The sequence below is a fragment of the Lissotriton vulgaris genome, chromosome 1_1 (assembly GCF_964263255.1).
Source record: "Lissotriton vulgaris chromosome 1_1, aLisVul1.2, whole genome shotgun sequence".
Lineage (NCBI taxonomy): Eukaryota > Metazoa > Chordata > Amphibia > Caudata > Salamandridae > Lissotriton > Lissotriton vulgaris.
In genome coordinates this window covers 1,121,114,300-1,121,127,303 of record NC_141685.1, presented here as the reverse complement: position 1 = coordinate 1,121,127,303, position 13,004 = coordinate 1,121,114,300, and the positions used below count along the sequence as shown (strand labels likewise).

General features: G+C 43.7%; 1 protein-coding gene across 4 annotated transcripts in view; it reads right to left on the bottom strand.

Annotated features, from left to right (window-relative positions):
* Positions 1 to 13,004, bottom strand: part of PRKAG1 (protein kinase AMP-activated non-catalytic subunit gamma 1) — a 274,867-nt gene that overhangs the window by 131,891 nt on the left and 129,972 nt on the right. For all 4 annotated transcript variants that reach the window (XR_015309591.1, XM_086963714.1, XM_086963712.1 and 1 more), the window contains 4 exons: positions 10,567 to 10,625; positions 9,187 to 9,232; positions 8,749 to 8,803; positions 8,121 to 8,247 (listed from right to left, as the gene is read on the bottom strand). Coding sequence is in view for 3 of the 4 variants with exons in the window: in XM_086963714.1 (XP_086819840.1) it covers positions 8,121 to 8,247; positions 8,749 to 8,803; positions 9,187 to 9,232; positions 10,567 to 10,625 (287 nt within the window). In the remaining variant the exon portion in view is untranslated. The remainder of the gene's footprint in view (positions 1 to 8,120; positions 8,248 to 8,748; positions 8,804 to 9,186; positions 9,233 to 10,566; positions 10,626 to 13,004) is intronic.

Sequence of the window (13,004 nt, the reverse complement as noted above, 5' to 3'; positions counted from 1 at the left end):
CCACTATCAGAACTAGATGCTAATGATTGACAGGTAGACCCGGTCCAGTCTACTTTCCCAAGTTCCACCAACCTTGAGGCAGTGGCTGGATTTAAAATTATTAGCTGGAATGTTGCTGGCACTAGAGCTAAGAGGTCTGACCCAGTTTGGTTGGCTTTTGTAACAAAACATGACAATCGCTTTGCAAGAATCCTGGGACCCCTCATGTAGCTTTAGTCTGGATGGTTATTCTAGTTTCGTAGTCCCGGCAACTGCGAGTACAGCAGGGAGAGCAAAGGGAGGATTAATCTCCCTTTTTTCCCTAAATCTATTTGGGTCTTTCAAGCTAATTGAATCTGGTTCGAGCAACATATTAATGGTGGAATGGTTGATTTCAATCTCCCATAAGATTCTTTTGATTAATTTTTATAATTCCAGAGAGCGCGAACAGGGTAACCAACATTTGGAAGCCTTGGAAAAGTTTATGCTTGACTATAGTTCTAATCAAAACACTTATCGAGTTCATCCTCATGGGCGATTTTAATATTCACCCCTGCGGTGAGGAGTGCTATGCGGGGGTACATGAGGGGCCGCTTGGCTCTACGGTCCCCCACTTTGAGCATACAAGGCAAGGGGAGGCACTTGAAGAATTTTTGGCTAACTGTAATATCTTTGAATCTAGCCTTATAGAGGGGGAGGCAAGGGTTGCCACTTACAAGGGCACTTATCCTGGCACAGTTATTGATTACATCTTTATTTCTACCGGGGTTTATATAGGGTAGGGGCCTATAAGGTCTTACCTTCAATATTTAGTGACCATAACCCAATGTTCCTCGAGTTTGACTTAGGGGTAGCAATGGTTCACAAGAAATGTCCCCATCAGGATTTATTTATTTATTTATTTATTTATTTGATTTATATAGCGCACTATAACCCAGAGGTCTCTAAGCGCTTTGTCAGGGTCCGCTAAGCAATACAAAGGAGACTTCTGGTTACAATTAAAGGCCACCCCACGCTTGCTTGAAAAGCACAGTTTTTAATTTCTTACGGAAGGACATTAGATTAGTCTCATTCCGAAGTTCCAGCGGCAATTTGTTCCACATAGCTGGCAAAGTGCGTGAAAAAGCACGCCCACCCACTGTAGTCAATCTACAGCGTGGCTGAACAAGGAAACTGGATTCAGCAGATCTGAGCACCCTCCCTGGTTTGTAGAGGGTCAGGCGTGATTTCAGATATGTAGGTGCCCTGCCATAGAGGGCCTTGTGAACAATGCAGAGCCCCTTAAACATTAGCCTCTGTTTAACTGGCAACCAGTGTAGTTCCCGCAGGAGGGGGGATGCGTGGGTATTCCTTGGCTTTTTAAAAATGAGTCTGGCGGCGTCATTCATGACAGTCTGCATTCTATTTAAAAGTTTTTGTGGTAGTCCTATGTACAACGAATTGCCATAGTCCAGCCTGGCTAAAATCATCGCAGAAACCGCACTCCTCAAAGTAGAAAAAGAAAGCAGTGAGGAGATTTTTCTAAGTTGACGGAGAAGGCCGACACAGCTGCCCACCACCGCTATAACTTGCTTTTTCATGGACAACTTACTGTCCACCTGGATGCCCAGGCTCTTGACCACTACCGCCGGTTCTGGAGGCATGCCCAACTCCCCAGGCCAGAAACGATCACTCCAAGGGTTGCCAGCGATGGTAATTGGCAACACCTCGGTCTTGTCTGGATTAATTTTTAGGGAGTTCCCGGACATCCAGTTCACTGTACTTCTTAAGATGTTTTGCAATCTGGCAAAAGCATCCTGGCTATCATCCAATTGGATGATAATCTGGGTTTCATCCGCGTAGTTATATACCTGACAGTCCATTTGACTAAGCATTAGAATCAAAGGCTGCAGGTATATATTAAACAATAGGGGTGACAAAGCAGATCCTTGCGGCACTCCGCAGGTGATCGAGGTTGCAGTAGAAAGCATGTCACCTAATTGCACTCTCTGCATCCTCCCCTGAAGAAAGGATGTGAACCATGCAAGTGCTGTGCCCTGAATGCCGAATTCCCTCATCCGCGACAATAGTTGTTCATGACACACGGTATCAAATGCCGCGGAGAGGTCCAACAGCACCAGGGCCCCCGGGATTTTCTTGTCTGCTCTGTTCCTAAGCTCATCAACGATTGACAGCATAACCAGCTCCGTGCTATGGTTAGCACGGAAACCTGCTTGATTCGGCTCTAGCAGCATGTTGTTATCTAGATGTTCTGACAGAGTGGTGAGGACGTGCTGCTCCAGCACTTTCGCCAAGAAAGGTAACTGGGAAATTGGTCTGAAATTTTTCAGGCATTTCGCGTCCGCCCCCGGTTTTTTTAACAGGGGGATCAGCCGAGCTTCTTTAAAAGAGGAAGGCACTTGTCCAACCTGTAGGGAAAGATTTAAAAGATTCAGCACATCTTCCTCTATACCCGGGAGTGCAATTTTAAACACTTCCAGTGGACATGGATCCAACCTAGAGCCCGACTTGACCCGCCCCATGAGAAAAAGCAACCTCTCCTTTGTAATCAAGGGTAGGGTGGAAAGTGAGGTTGTAACTAACGTTCTAGCAGGAATGGCCACCGATGGGCAGTCAATTTGCGAGGTCGCCACAATTTCAGTGACCAAATCAACAATTTTATTGGTAAAAAAGTCCTGAAACTTTTGACAATCTTCCTGACTAAAATCCGGATGGGCTAGGATGGGCTATCAATAGTCACTAAAGACAAAGGAAGGAGGATAAAGTGGTCCAAGGTGGTCCCTGAAACTTTTCTTGATGATTTGCTTGTCAAGGCCGATGGGCATATGGCCTTGACATATCTGCCTTGATAGCAACTCAACCAGACCAGAGATCATTAGTGCTTTTGAAGCCATATGCACACAGATCTCGAGGGACTTGACTACCACTAAAAAAACCCCGAGAGGCAATCCCCAACCAAGATGGTTCGACAGTATTTGTTCCAGGGCTCATGGGGCCTTGCTTAAAGCGTTAAAAGCCAGTCCAAGAAATAAGACAGTCATCGCAGATTTACGGAGGTCATATAAACAAGCCACTAGCAGACGGCAAACAGAAATCAAAAAGGATGCCTGGGATGTATTGCATGATAGTGGGAAATTTTGGGCAACAATTAATCATCCGTTCTTTGCCGCCTCAGAGAACACAACTTTGGACTGTGTTATTCAAGATGACCAATGGCTTCGCCATTTTAAAGAGATCTATGGCGCTGTTGGCCCATGCACCTTGTGGGGTCCTCCCTTGGTGCCTGAGTCCACGCCCCTATTATCTTTTAATCTTGACGAAGTAGAAAGGGCGATTCAGGAGACTTCTAAGAATAAGGCCCCGGGCCCGGATGGGGTGCCAGCTGATCTCTATGGCAACTTCCCGACTTTATGGGCCAAGATTTTAACAAATGTTTTAAATGCCTCTAGTGAAAATGTGTTCCCCGCCTCTTGGGCTACCTCTGTTATTATTCAGATTTTTTAAAAAGGGCAGCGTGAGGATCCCTCCTGTTACAGACCCATTTCCCTCTTAGACTCTGCGGTTAAAATTTTGGGCAGAGTCCTACTTCATAAACTTAGGGATAACATAGAGAGTTTAGGTGTCCTTTCTAATTTACAGTATGGGTTTAGAGAAAAGAGAGGCCCCCTCGATCAGTGCTTAAACCTCCAGCTTTTAATTAGCAAATATACGGTGGTGAAGGATAGGTCCTCATTTATGGCATTTATGGACCTATCCTCTGCCTTTGATTTAGTGAATCGGGGTAAATTGTGGGCGATTTTACTACAGATCGGCATCGACCCTCCCCTGGTTAGCTTTTTAGCGGCCTTACACCAGGACCTCAAAGCTTCAGTTAGGGTCACTCAGGAGGGCAGATGTACGAGCCACTTTAGGTCGGAGAGGGGGGTTAGGCAAGGTTGTATCCTGGCCCCCCTTCTCTTTACTATCTATATTAATGCTCTGGAGAAGTTTTTAGGGGGTTTTAAGGTGATGTTCCGCGTGTAAGAGAATCTGTAATACCGGTTCTCCTATACGCGGCTGATGCAGTTTTATTGGCTCGCACAGGAGTGGGCCTTCAGAGACTGCTGTATTCCTTTGGTGCTTTCATGGACACGTTAGATCTGAAAGTTAATATACAAAAATCACATGTCATGGTGATGGGCAAACTTCGCAACAGACTTAAATCTAAATCCTTCTTTTGTAAGGGAGAGGAGGTGTCAAGGGTTGCCGTTTTCTCTTATTTGGGGGTTATTTTTGACGACAAAGGATCTTGGAGCCCCCAAATAAAGCTCAAAGGTATTTCTTTGGCAAGGTCCACCTCATCACTCATGAGCTTCACGAAACGGTTGGGGTCCCGACCAATGGAGGCCCTGTTGAAAGTTTATAACTCAAAATGCCTGTCCATTGCTATGTATGGTTCTTCACTGTGGGGATATGTTACTCAAGATAGGATACAATTAATTGAGAACAGATTTTTGAGATCCCTTCTGACGGTGCCCCAGTCTACCCCCACTTTTTCTACGCACTGTGAGGTAGAGCTGGGCTATGTCACCGATAAATTGAAGGTGGCCCCACTGATTTGTTGGGCCAAAACCTGGTTAAACCAGGAAATTACCCTGAACTATGCAATTCTTGATGATATTTTAGCAATGGAAAATGTTAAAAGGGTTCCCTGGCTGGAGTATTTGAGAATGATGTTTACACGACTAGGGTGCCGACCTTTATTTATTCCCAGGTCGAATCACTAAGGAGGATTTAAATTGGATCAAGACTCACTTTGCGGGCATGGCAAGTTTGGAACGTGAGGAGAAAGAACTCAAAAAATCATCAGTTCGAGCCAATTTTGTGTTATTAACATCTCCCTCACTTGAGCCTTATTTGAGGACTGTCTCTAATCCCTACCATAGATTTCTATTGATTAGATTCAGATTTAACTTAATTCACTATTCCCTGGGTATCTATTCGTCCTGGAGCAAACCAGAGAGCTGTAAGCCCTGTATGTGTGACCATTTCTCTTGCCAGGACACAATGCATTTCATTATGTTTTGTGGGCTCTATTCTGAATTACGGAAAAAATATCTGCTACCAATTTTACGAGAGGCAGGGTTTATACAAGTCAGACCCACTCTCATCTACCTGCAGATGTTAAGTTGTACCCGCGACATTTTTTATGTGGCCAGTTTTCCGGTGGCAGCTATGTGGGTGAAAACAAAGAGTCTGCCTTCCATATTTGACCCTGTGTGATTGGTTTTTTTTTTTATCTGATGGATTTTATTAAGTGTGTTTTTATCAGAAAAGTAATTTTTATCCTTTACTGCTGGTTTGCACTATTGATGTATATATATGATGTATATATATGTGTGTTGTATGTTTTTGAATTGTATGAATTTGTCTTCCTTTTATGATTTTAAATAATCGAATAAAGTGTTTTGATGATGATGATGATGATGTCGTAGTTCAAATATAGCTATCTCTTTCCTTTACAAGAAGCAAAAAAAAGGCTATTTAGTGGAGGTACTTGTGTGCCCCTCATCCTAAATACAATGCACCTATTCTAAAAGGCTTCCATTATTAGACTAGCATGGTGTTGCACCAGCCTACTCTTCAGACAGAATGTACCAAGGTAGTTAACAATGGTAACAACCAAAAATATGTATTAGCGTAATAAAAAGGAAAAATGTTTGCGCAAGATGGACTACTGTATAGTCTACTTTTTGACCAACACAATATCTGTCTACTTCCTGGCATCTCGGTGTGAGATGATACAGAGCAGAAGACCACAGCGTGGAAGACCAGAAATACCAGACTCCACAGAAACACAGGCATGAGTTAGATCAGCATTAGGCTGGTGACGGGGGATTAATTTTGCATGGGATCGGTTGTTCAAAAGAGGGACATTACACCATGAAAAGTGAGAACAGAATGCTATGTGCAAGTGTGAAGCGCTGACTGCTGTCATATTCTTTAAAAAGAATTGAACACAGTGAGGATGATTGATCATGGTGTATGTGACAGGGTACACTTCAGGAATTGCATGGTTGTACAAAACTGATTAGGTACATTGAGAATGGTGAAAGAAGGACTTCAGGGGCACAACTAAACACAGTTGGGTGCAGTGTCTCAGCTGCCATCCATATTCATATGACGGGTGATAGCAAGATCCTAAAGGGGAAGGTCCCATGAGAAAAACTAGGAGACAGATGAAGACCAGGCACTGTGGACGACTCGGCTAACAGTTAATGACCTAACAGATGAGCATTAAATACTATATTAATGAAGAAAAGATTTCTCTACAGCAAGGGCAGTGGGATTCTAACACCTAACATAAAAATGCACCAGGTCTAAATACCTTCCATTAGATAATATTTTTGTCATGATGGAAATCTTGCTATAAAACTGAAATGTAGGACAATCCTTGAATGGAATTCACTTCATCACTTTGAACAGACCAGAACACACACATCCTGTAACAGCTCAGCATGTGCCTCTCTTTGGCAGTACTGCATACAGAACCAGGGGAGGGAAGAGTATGAGGCTTTGTCAGAAGAGAAGACACTTGGATCCCTGTGGTTTTTCTGCCACCCCCACGAGTGCTGGTGGCAAGGAAGTATTACTTCATTGAAGACAGTGCCAGACGTAAGGGCCTGCAGATGCTACGGCAAACACAAAGCAACACAAGGAAGTCTTCATCCAACCCCAGAGGAAGATTCAGGAGGGAGATTAAAATGTAGTTTTCTGAATATTTGGATAAGACGCTAAGAGAAAGGGCCCTTCTGCTCTACATTATTGAGTTGCGGATGAACTGATTACTGAACACTATCTCTCCTAAATCTAATTTTGAAGTGTGAAGTGTGGAGGAGTTATTGCTAAAGGATGTGAATATAGAAGGAGCACAGACACAAGCAGGGGATACGCAGGAGATAGACTATGATACCTGAAGAGCCAATCAAAAGAGAATGGAGAGACAGTCACAGGCCCATGTACATGGAAACCAACCCTGCTCTAAGCAAAAGTGGAACAGGTGGTTAATTTGAGAAGGGACTCCAATCAGAGTTTTATGAATACTTTTGCAGGTTTCTCTCGCAGAGGAAATCTCTTAGGTGTTTGGTAACCTTCTGGAGTTGAATGTGGAAGCACTGAGGCAGCTGATTAACACTGTGCTACGGAGTCAGCCTTTCTAGATGTGAAGAAATTACAGGTGACAAGAGCTTCTAATGCAATCATTAGGGTTTCCTTCATGGTCAAAACAAAGGAAAACTTTGTTAACCTAGGTGGTCACCGCTAGGGCTTTTATTTGTTGGTCTTCTAACACAAGGTGAAGGCAGTCTGGGCGACGTACCAAATCTTTCTGAGAGGCTCTTTTGATAGACAGGATGCAGTCATTTTCTAGGAGGGCCAGGGTCCTCCTCTATGTTAGTAAAGGGTATATTAAATGGGTTAGCTATGTCTTCTTTATCTTTTGTCACGCACCTTTCCCCTCTTCTACCTAATGGCTAAGACATCCCATTGGATCTAATATTCTGAAGCTTTTTGTGTTTGAAACGGAACAGCTGCGGTTTCAAAACTGTGTTAATGTGGAATGAGATTCTCTATTTAGTTACTGTTAGTTTTTTTCATCTTGCTATACTTTGTTGAAGAGATACAAACCTAAAATGGCAAACCAATACATAAATGGTTTACCTTAAGCAAATAAGAGGGATTATGACAATATTAGGTAACAAATGTAGATTAACAAGTAAAAGATCATCTATTTGAATGCTACGTAGTCAACATGTATTGACATGTAGCAACAATTCATGAATGACAAGGAAAGTAATCGCCACTAGTTCCCTTAGAAAACAGTGTTGTAATCTGTTTACAGAAAAAGGGAAACAGCAAGTGAGAGAAGAAATGAACCGGATAGACATGGCTGCGGAATGAGGGAAGACGGGAGAGGCACCAACACACATGAAATAAGAAAAACTCTCCTGCCAAACAAAAAAAACCATAACCCATTGTTTACAGTGGTAATGTTTCTGTACTGGTTTCTAGCAAAGTATGGTTGCTGAAAAAGAATTTAAAAAATACAAAGGAAACTAGTGTAATGAGAAATTCCACTAGATTGTAGTGAAGAGGTTACTTACAAAAAGCTTGAGGAACTTGAGAATGCGTTTGTGGGTAAGAATGTACAAGGTGTTTCCCGAGTCTGGATCGATGACAGGCAATCGATGAATACGATTCTTAATCAACGAGGACACCGCATCAAACAAGCTGAAAGAAGCAGAGAATGAAAGTGAGACAGAAACTTTAGGAGAGTTTGCGAGAGAGGGGTTAAACAACACACATGTGTAGTGCAGCAGGTGATTCTGCTTAGCAGAAGTCATGCCAGCAGATGCTTTGGCAGGCTTCTTACTCATAGGTGCACTAGGCCAGCAGGAGTTATAGAACAACACAGTAGGAGCTTAGGAGAAATGCTGGTGTTAGTGACACCAGCAGCAATGCTAAGCAGTCCGCTGCACTTATCCTTTTGCGTAGGAACTAACAGGATTGCGATTCTGTGCTGCAGTGAAGCCAAAGGCTCTATGGAAAACGGATGAGAGGCATTCTTAACCCACTGTGCTTGTATTATGATGCTGCAGCCACAGTATTAAGCCACTACTTCCCTCGTGACCCCCTCTCATACCAGTAATGTTTAGATGCCAGTTGATAGCTTTCTATATATTTAGGCAAACAGAGGACCAAGGGCATAAAGGTATATGTTTACAGCCTTACCTGGCATTCGGAGAGATGAACACCAGTGGCTTGAAGGAGTCCTGCAGGTACACCTCTAAAAAGAGAAAGACTACATTTGAGATGACAGCAACAAAAGAATCTCCAGTGAACCTGGACCTGGTACAGTGTGTGCCCTGGTGTTCACTGAGATTTTGTGTTTCATATCAGCTATACAGAATAGAGTAAGTGCATGTGAAGGGCAAAATACACCAGCAGAATTTACAAAAATAAACAATGGACGAGCGAGAAAGAGAGATGGAGAGGAGGTCCAATGAAGGAGAGACCTTTCCAAAGAGTTTCATTTGCTCAGGTGCAGGGAAGGGGGGGGATTGCTGAAGTAGAGGATTGTGATCAGGTTAGATGGGGGAAGTGAATAGGAAAGGGGAAGACGGCTGGGGTGGGGGAAGCAATGAGATAAACATGGATGTCCCCCCTTACCTCTCCATGTCTCGATCTTATGCTCCTCCAGTTCGTAGATTTGCACCTAGAACACAAAGCAGTAGAAGTCGCAGCTCTCTGTCAGCTTAAACGGTCACCCGCCAGGCCACTATCAGCCCAATGTCAAGTCAGGGCTAGAGAATTTTGTGCTAGATGAGCTTCAGAACAGTGTGTCTGTGTAAGGCCAGACCAACATCAGCTCAGAGGGGTTCATTTCAGGCCAGTGTCAGTTAGAGGGGCTCTCCATGAGGCCAGCATTTACTCAGATAAATGATAGTTAACCTACAGAAGTTAAAATCCAAGTCAATTCAGAGAGGATCTACCTATGATGAACGTTCAGCTCAAAGGGTTTTGGCTACATCTTTGGTCAGTTCAGAGGGGTTTTCGTAAATGAAACACCAGTTGAGGGCTACTCCACGCAACACGAGCTCAGAGGGGCTTTGCCCCGGGCAGCATCCACTCAAAGTGGGCCTGGCCAAGGGAACATGAGTTCCGAAGGTCTCTGGCCAATACAATGTGAGCTCAGATATGCTTTGGCCAGCCAAAGGGTAGCTCAGAGGGGCTCTGGAAGGAGTCCTGTCAACCCACAAAATCTCGGGCAAGGGCACTGTCAGTTCAGTGTGTCTTTGGCCTGGACAATCAATGCCAGTTTAGTTTTTCAACCAACGTCACCTCAGGGATCTTTTCACCTAACAGCCGCCAGTATAGCCATACCAATGCCAGCTTGGTGATAACTCCACGGCAGTACTTAGTCAACTTTTGTCATTGCAGAACCAGTTTACATAAATGACACTTAACACAATGCATACTGGTTGCAGACCACTGAAATACGATTCTCTACAGCAACAAGAAGAACAATGGAAGGTGAGCAGAAAGATGCACGTAGAGGTAGGTCCTTATTTAATAAAAGCCTCTTAATGTGTTCCTCTCAGTGACACTTTCAACCATACCACAATCTTAACTTGAAGAAACACGCCTGCCCCCTAAGACTAGTCCACGTTGGGAGTACCTAATAAAGGATATCGTCCACATCTTTTAAATACATTTGCAGCATATAGAAAAGTACATGAAGGCAGGGTACCAATGGAGAGAAGAGGAGCAAAGACACAGAGGTGAGTCACAGTGTAGGAAGGAAGTAAGGTGGGGATAAGTTGAGACAAATTGTGATAGCAGAAAAAGTAAAAAGCTGGATGCGGAAGAGGGATGTAATACAACGTTGGGAGCATTCTCCGCTTCATCCGTCTATGCTGCTTTTGTGCAGAGGAGGGACAAAAAGCAGCCCAGCTTTACAACAGCTGAAACCTATGAAAACCTATCTCACGCGTCTTGCAACTCTAGGCATCCCTCCCCATGCTACCATTATTCCACAGTGCTCCTTACCAAGGAAGACTTGTAGTATCGATGGAGAATATTAATGAAGTCAGTGATAGTCAGCATGCCTGTGAATATAAAAAATAAATACGTTAAGCTTTCGCCAGTCACCATCAAGGCTGTATTCCAACATCACTACAAACCATTCCACACAAAAACACACTTCCGCTGCAGACTGATATTGAAATTAGGAGCTACTTTCCAACACTTAATCCTGTGCAGATCCACAAGCACCCAACACAGACGGCAACTAAAGCGAATGCCCACATTTTAAACCTAATTCATATCCAATTCCATGAAAATCCTTCCTCCAAATTCTGCAATCGAAATTACAAATCGCTTGCCTGTTGCAACAATGGCTGACGCACATACACACACACACACACACTTGGGGACCAGGAGCAGCTTGTCATGTCACATCTCTCCATATATACTGAAAGTAAATTGCCGTTGCCCCCTCCTGATAACTGCCCCTGACACGGATATCACAGACCCACTGAGAGTATTATGGCTGGTGTTCTTAGGCCCAGACCACTGAAGACATGCAGCAAGCCTGAGCGCAAGAAGCTGCACGTGGGTCGATGGAAGCTAGCCTTATGCAGCGCTGGACGACATGCAGGCAGCACATGCAGTGTGATAGTTAGTGTTCCTGTAATGCTGGAGGGTTCCAGATCCCAACAGAAAGGCCAAATCAGGAAGGCAGTGGCTGGGAAGCGAAGATTATACCAGACAGAGCGATGTTAATCCCAGCCTGCCATCTCTGCTTTTACCTTTTCAAAGATATACATTTTTTTTAATCCACAATGTATTGTATTGGTATTTGTGTAGCACTTTCCTAGTCCTTGCTAGGTCCACAGGGCTTTATGAAGGTTCAGTTCTAGCCATTTCATTTGTGTCATTTAAACAGCATCTGAACCCACTGATTTGGGTTGGGTTCCTGTGTGTTCTTTGGAGTGCATAGTAGAAAGGTTTTTTTTTGTAATTTGGCCTATTTGAGACACATGGAGTGAGATATATACAAGGTGGAATACGAATCATGCAGTAAAACGAGGCTACACATAACCGTCGCATGTGCAAAGAAGTTTCAGAACAGGTGAGCATGCAAGTAATTTACCATTTTAAGAAGTTAACTGCATCGTAAGAAGAACAGTCATTCAGGGGCACCAGTGGGGTAAACCAGAGGTACATACCATATGGAAACCAACTATAAGTGAAACACGGGAGGTACTGTTAAGCCACCACTGAAAACCTACATGTAGTCCAAACAGGAGCAACAAGAGCCTTAATCACATGGAGCAATGTTAAGCTAATAGGCGTACACCACATACAGGCCTCTTACAAGCTAACAGAATTATAAATCACTGGAAGCACTATTAATCTACTAAAGGAGTACTATATAGGGCACTCCCCCTGAGGGACAGAAGCTGAAGCTCTGGCGGTACAGTTAAACTACCAGAGACATTTATACAGAGCTCAGTCAGGAAGGAGAGAGGCACCCAAAAAAAAAACCAGCCATAGCAATAACACTTAAAAGTACACACTGGAGTGGCGAGATCAAGTAATAGAACTGGGCATTGTTTATTTAGCCATAGATCACAATCTATGATCTTAACCCAGGAGAGGTGCTTGCACAAACCCTCTATGTTGGTAGAGCTATGTAAACCAAGCTCAGTCAATGACTGTGTGGAATGAATGCATTTATGTTACTTAGACAAGGATCAGAAATAATTTTATAGGAGTGAAAAAGCAGGGGTTCTGGCTAATAGCCCTTTCAGGCCCAAACCAAGAAATCACAAAAAGACATTGCTCTTAATAGCATCCCCTTTACCTGGAAGGTAAACATGGTAGGTACTGGAAGAAAGGTAAAGAGGAATCTGTAAGTGTGAAAGCGGCAGGGGAGGAACAATGAAATACCCAGACCAAATGGAGCCTGAAATACAGGCCCAGGTTGACTAAAGAGGGCTCAACTATGTTTAACACACCAGTGCACATTTGTAGCCTGTACATTAAAAGAACCACTGGAAAAGCCAATAGAGCACGCCTTTGCGATGTATTGGCTTTCCTAATGATTCTTGTTAATGCTGTGCAGCATCGGGAAAAGAAATGCAGCCAGGCACTCCAATACTTAAAAATGAAAAATAAAAAAATTAAGGCCCATAACTGTAGGCATGGGGAGAAGAAGCAGGTGAGGGAGAAGGATAAAAGGGCTGTGCAACATTGTGTGGGCAGGGCGAGCAATGGAGGAGAATGAGGCTGGGGTGGGAGGAAAATAAACCCAACAAAATCAATGGGGGTAAGCAAGGGATGAGGTGTAGGTGGGTAGAGAAGGGAGCAACACATGAAATGTGATGTAGGGGAGGTATTTGGTTGGAGCAACACACGAGGGAGAGCACTGAAATATAAAGAAAAAAAAGTGGTTCCCTGAATGTTTTTGGTGGAAGGGTACA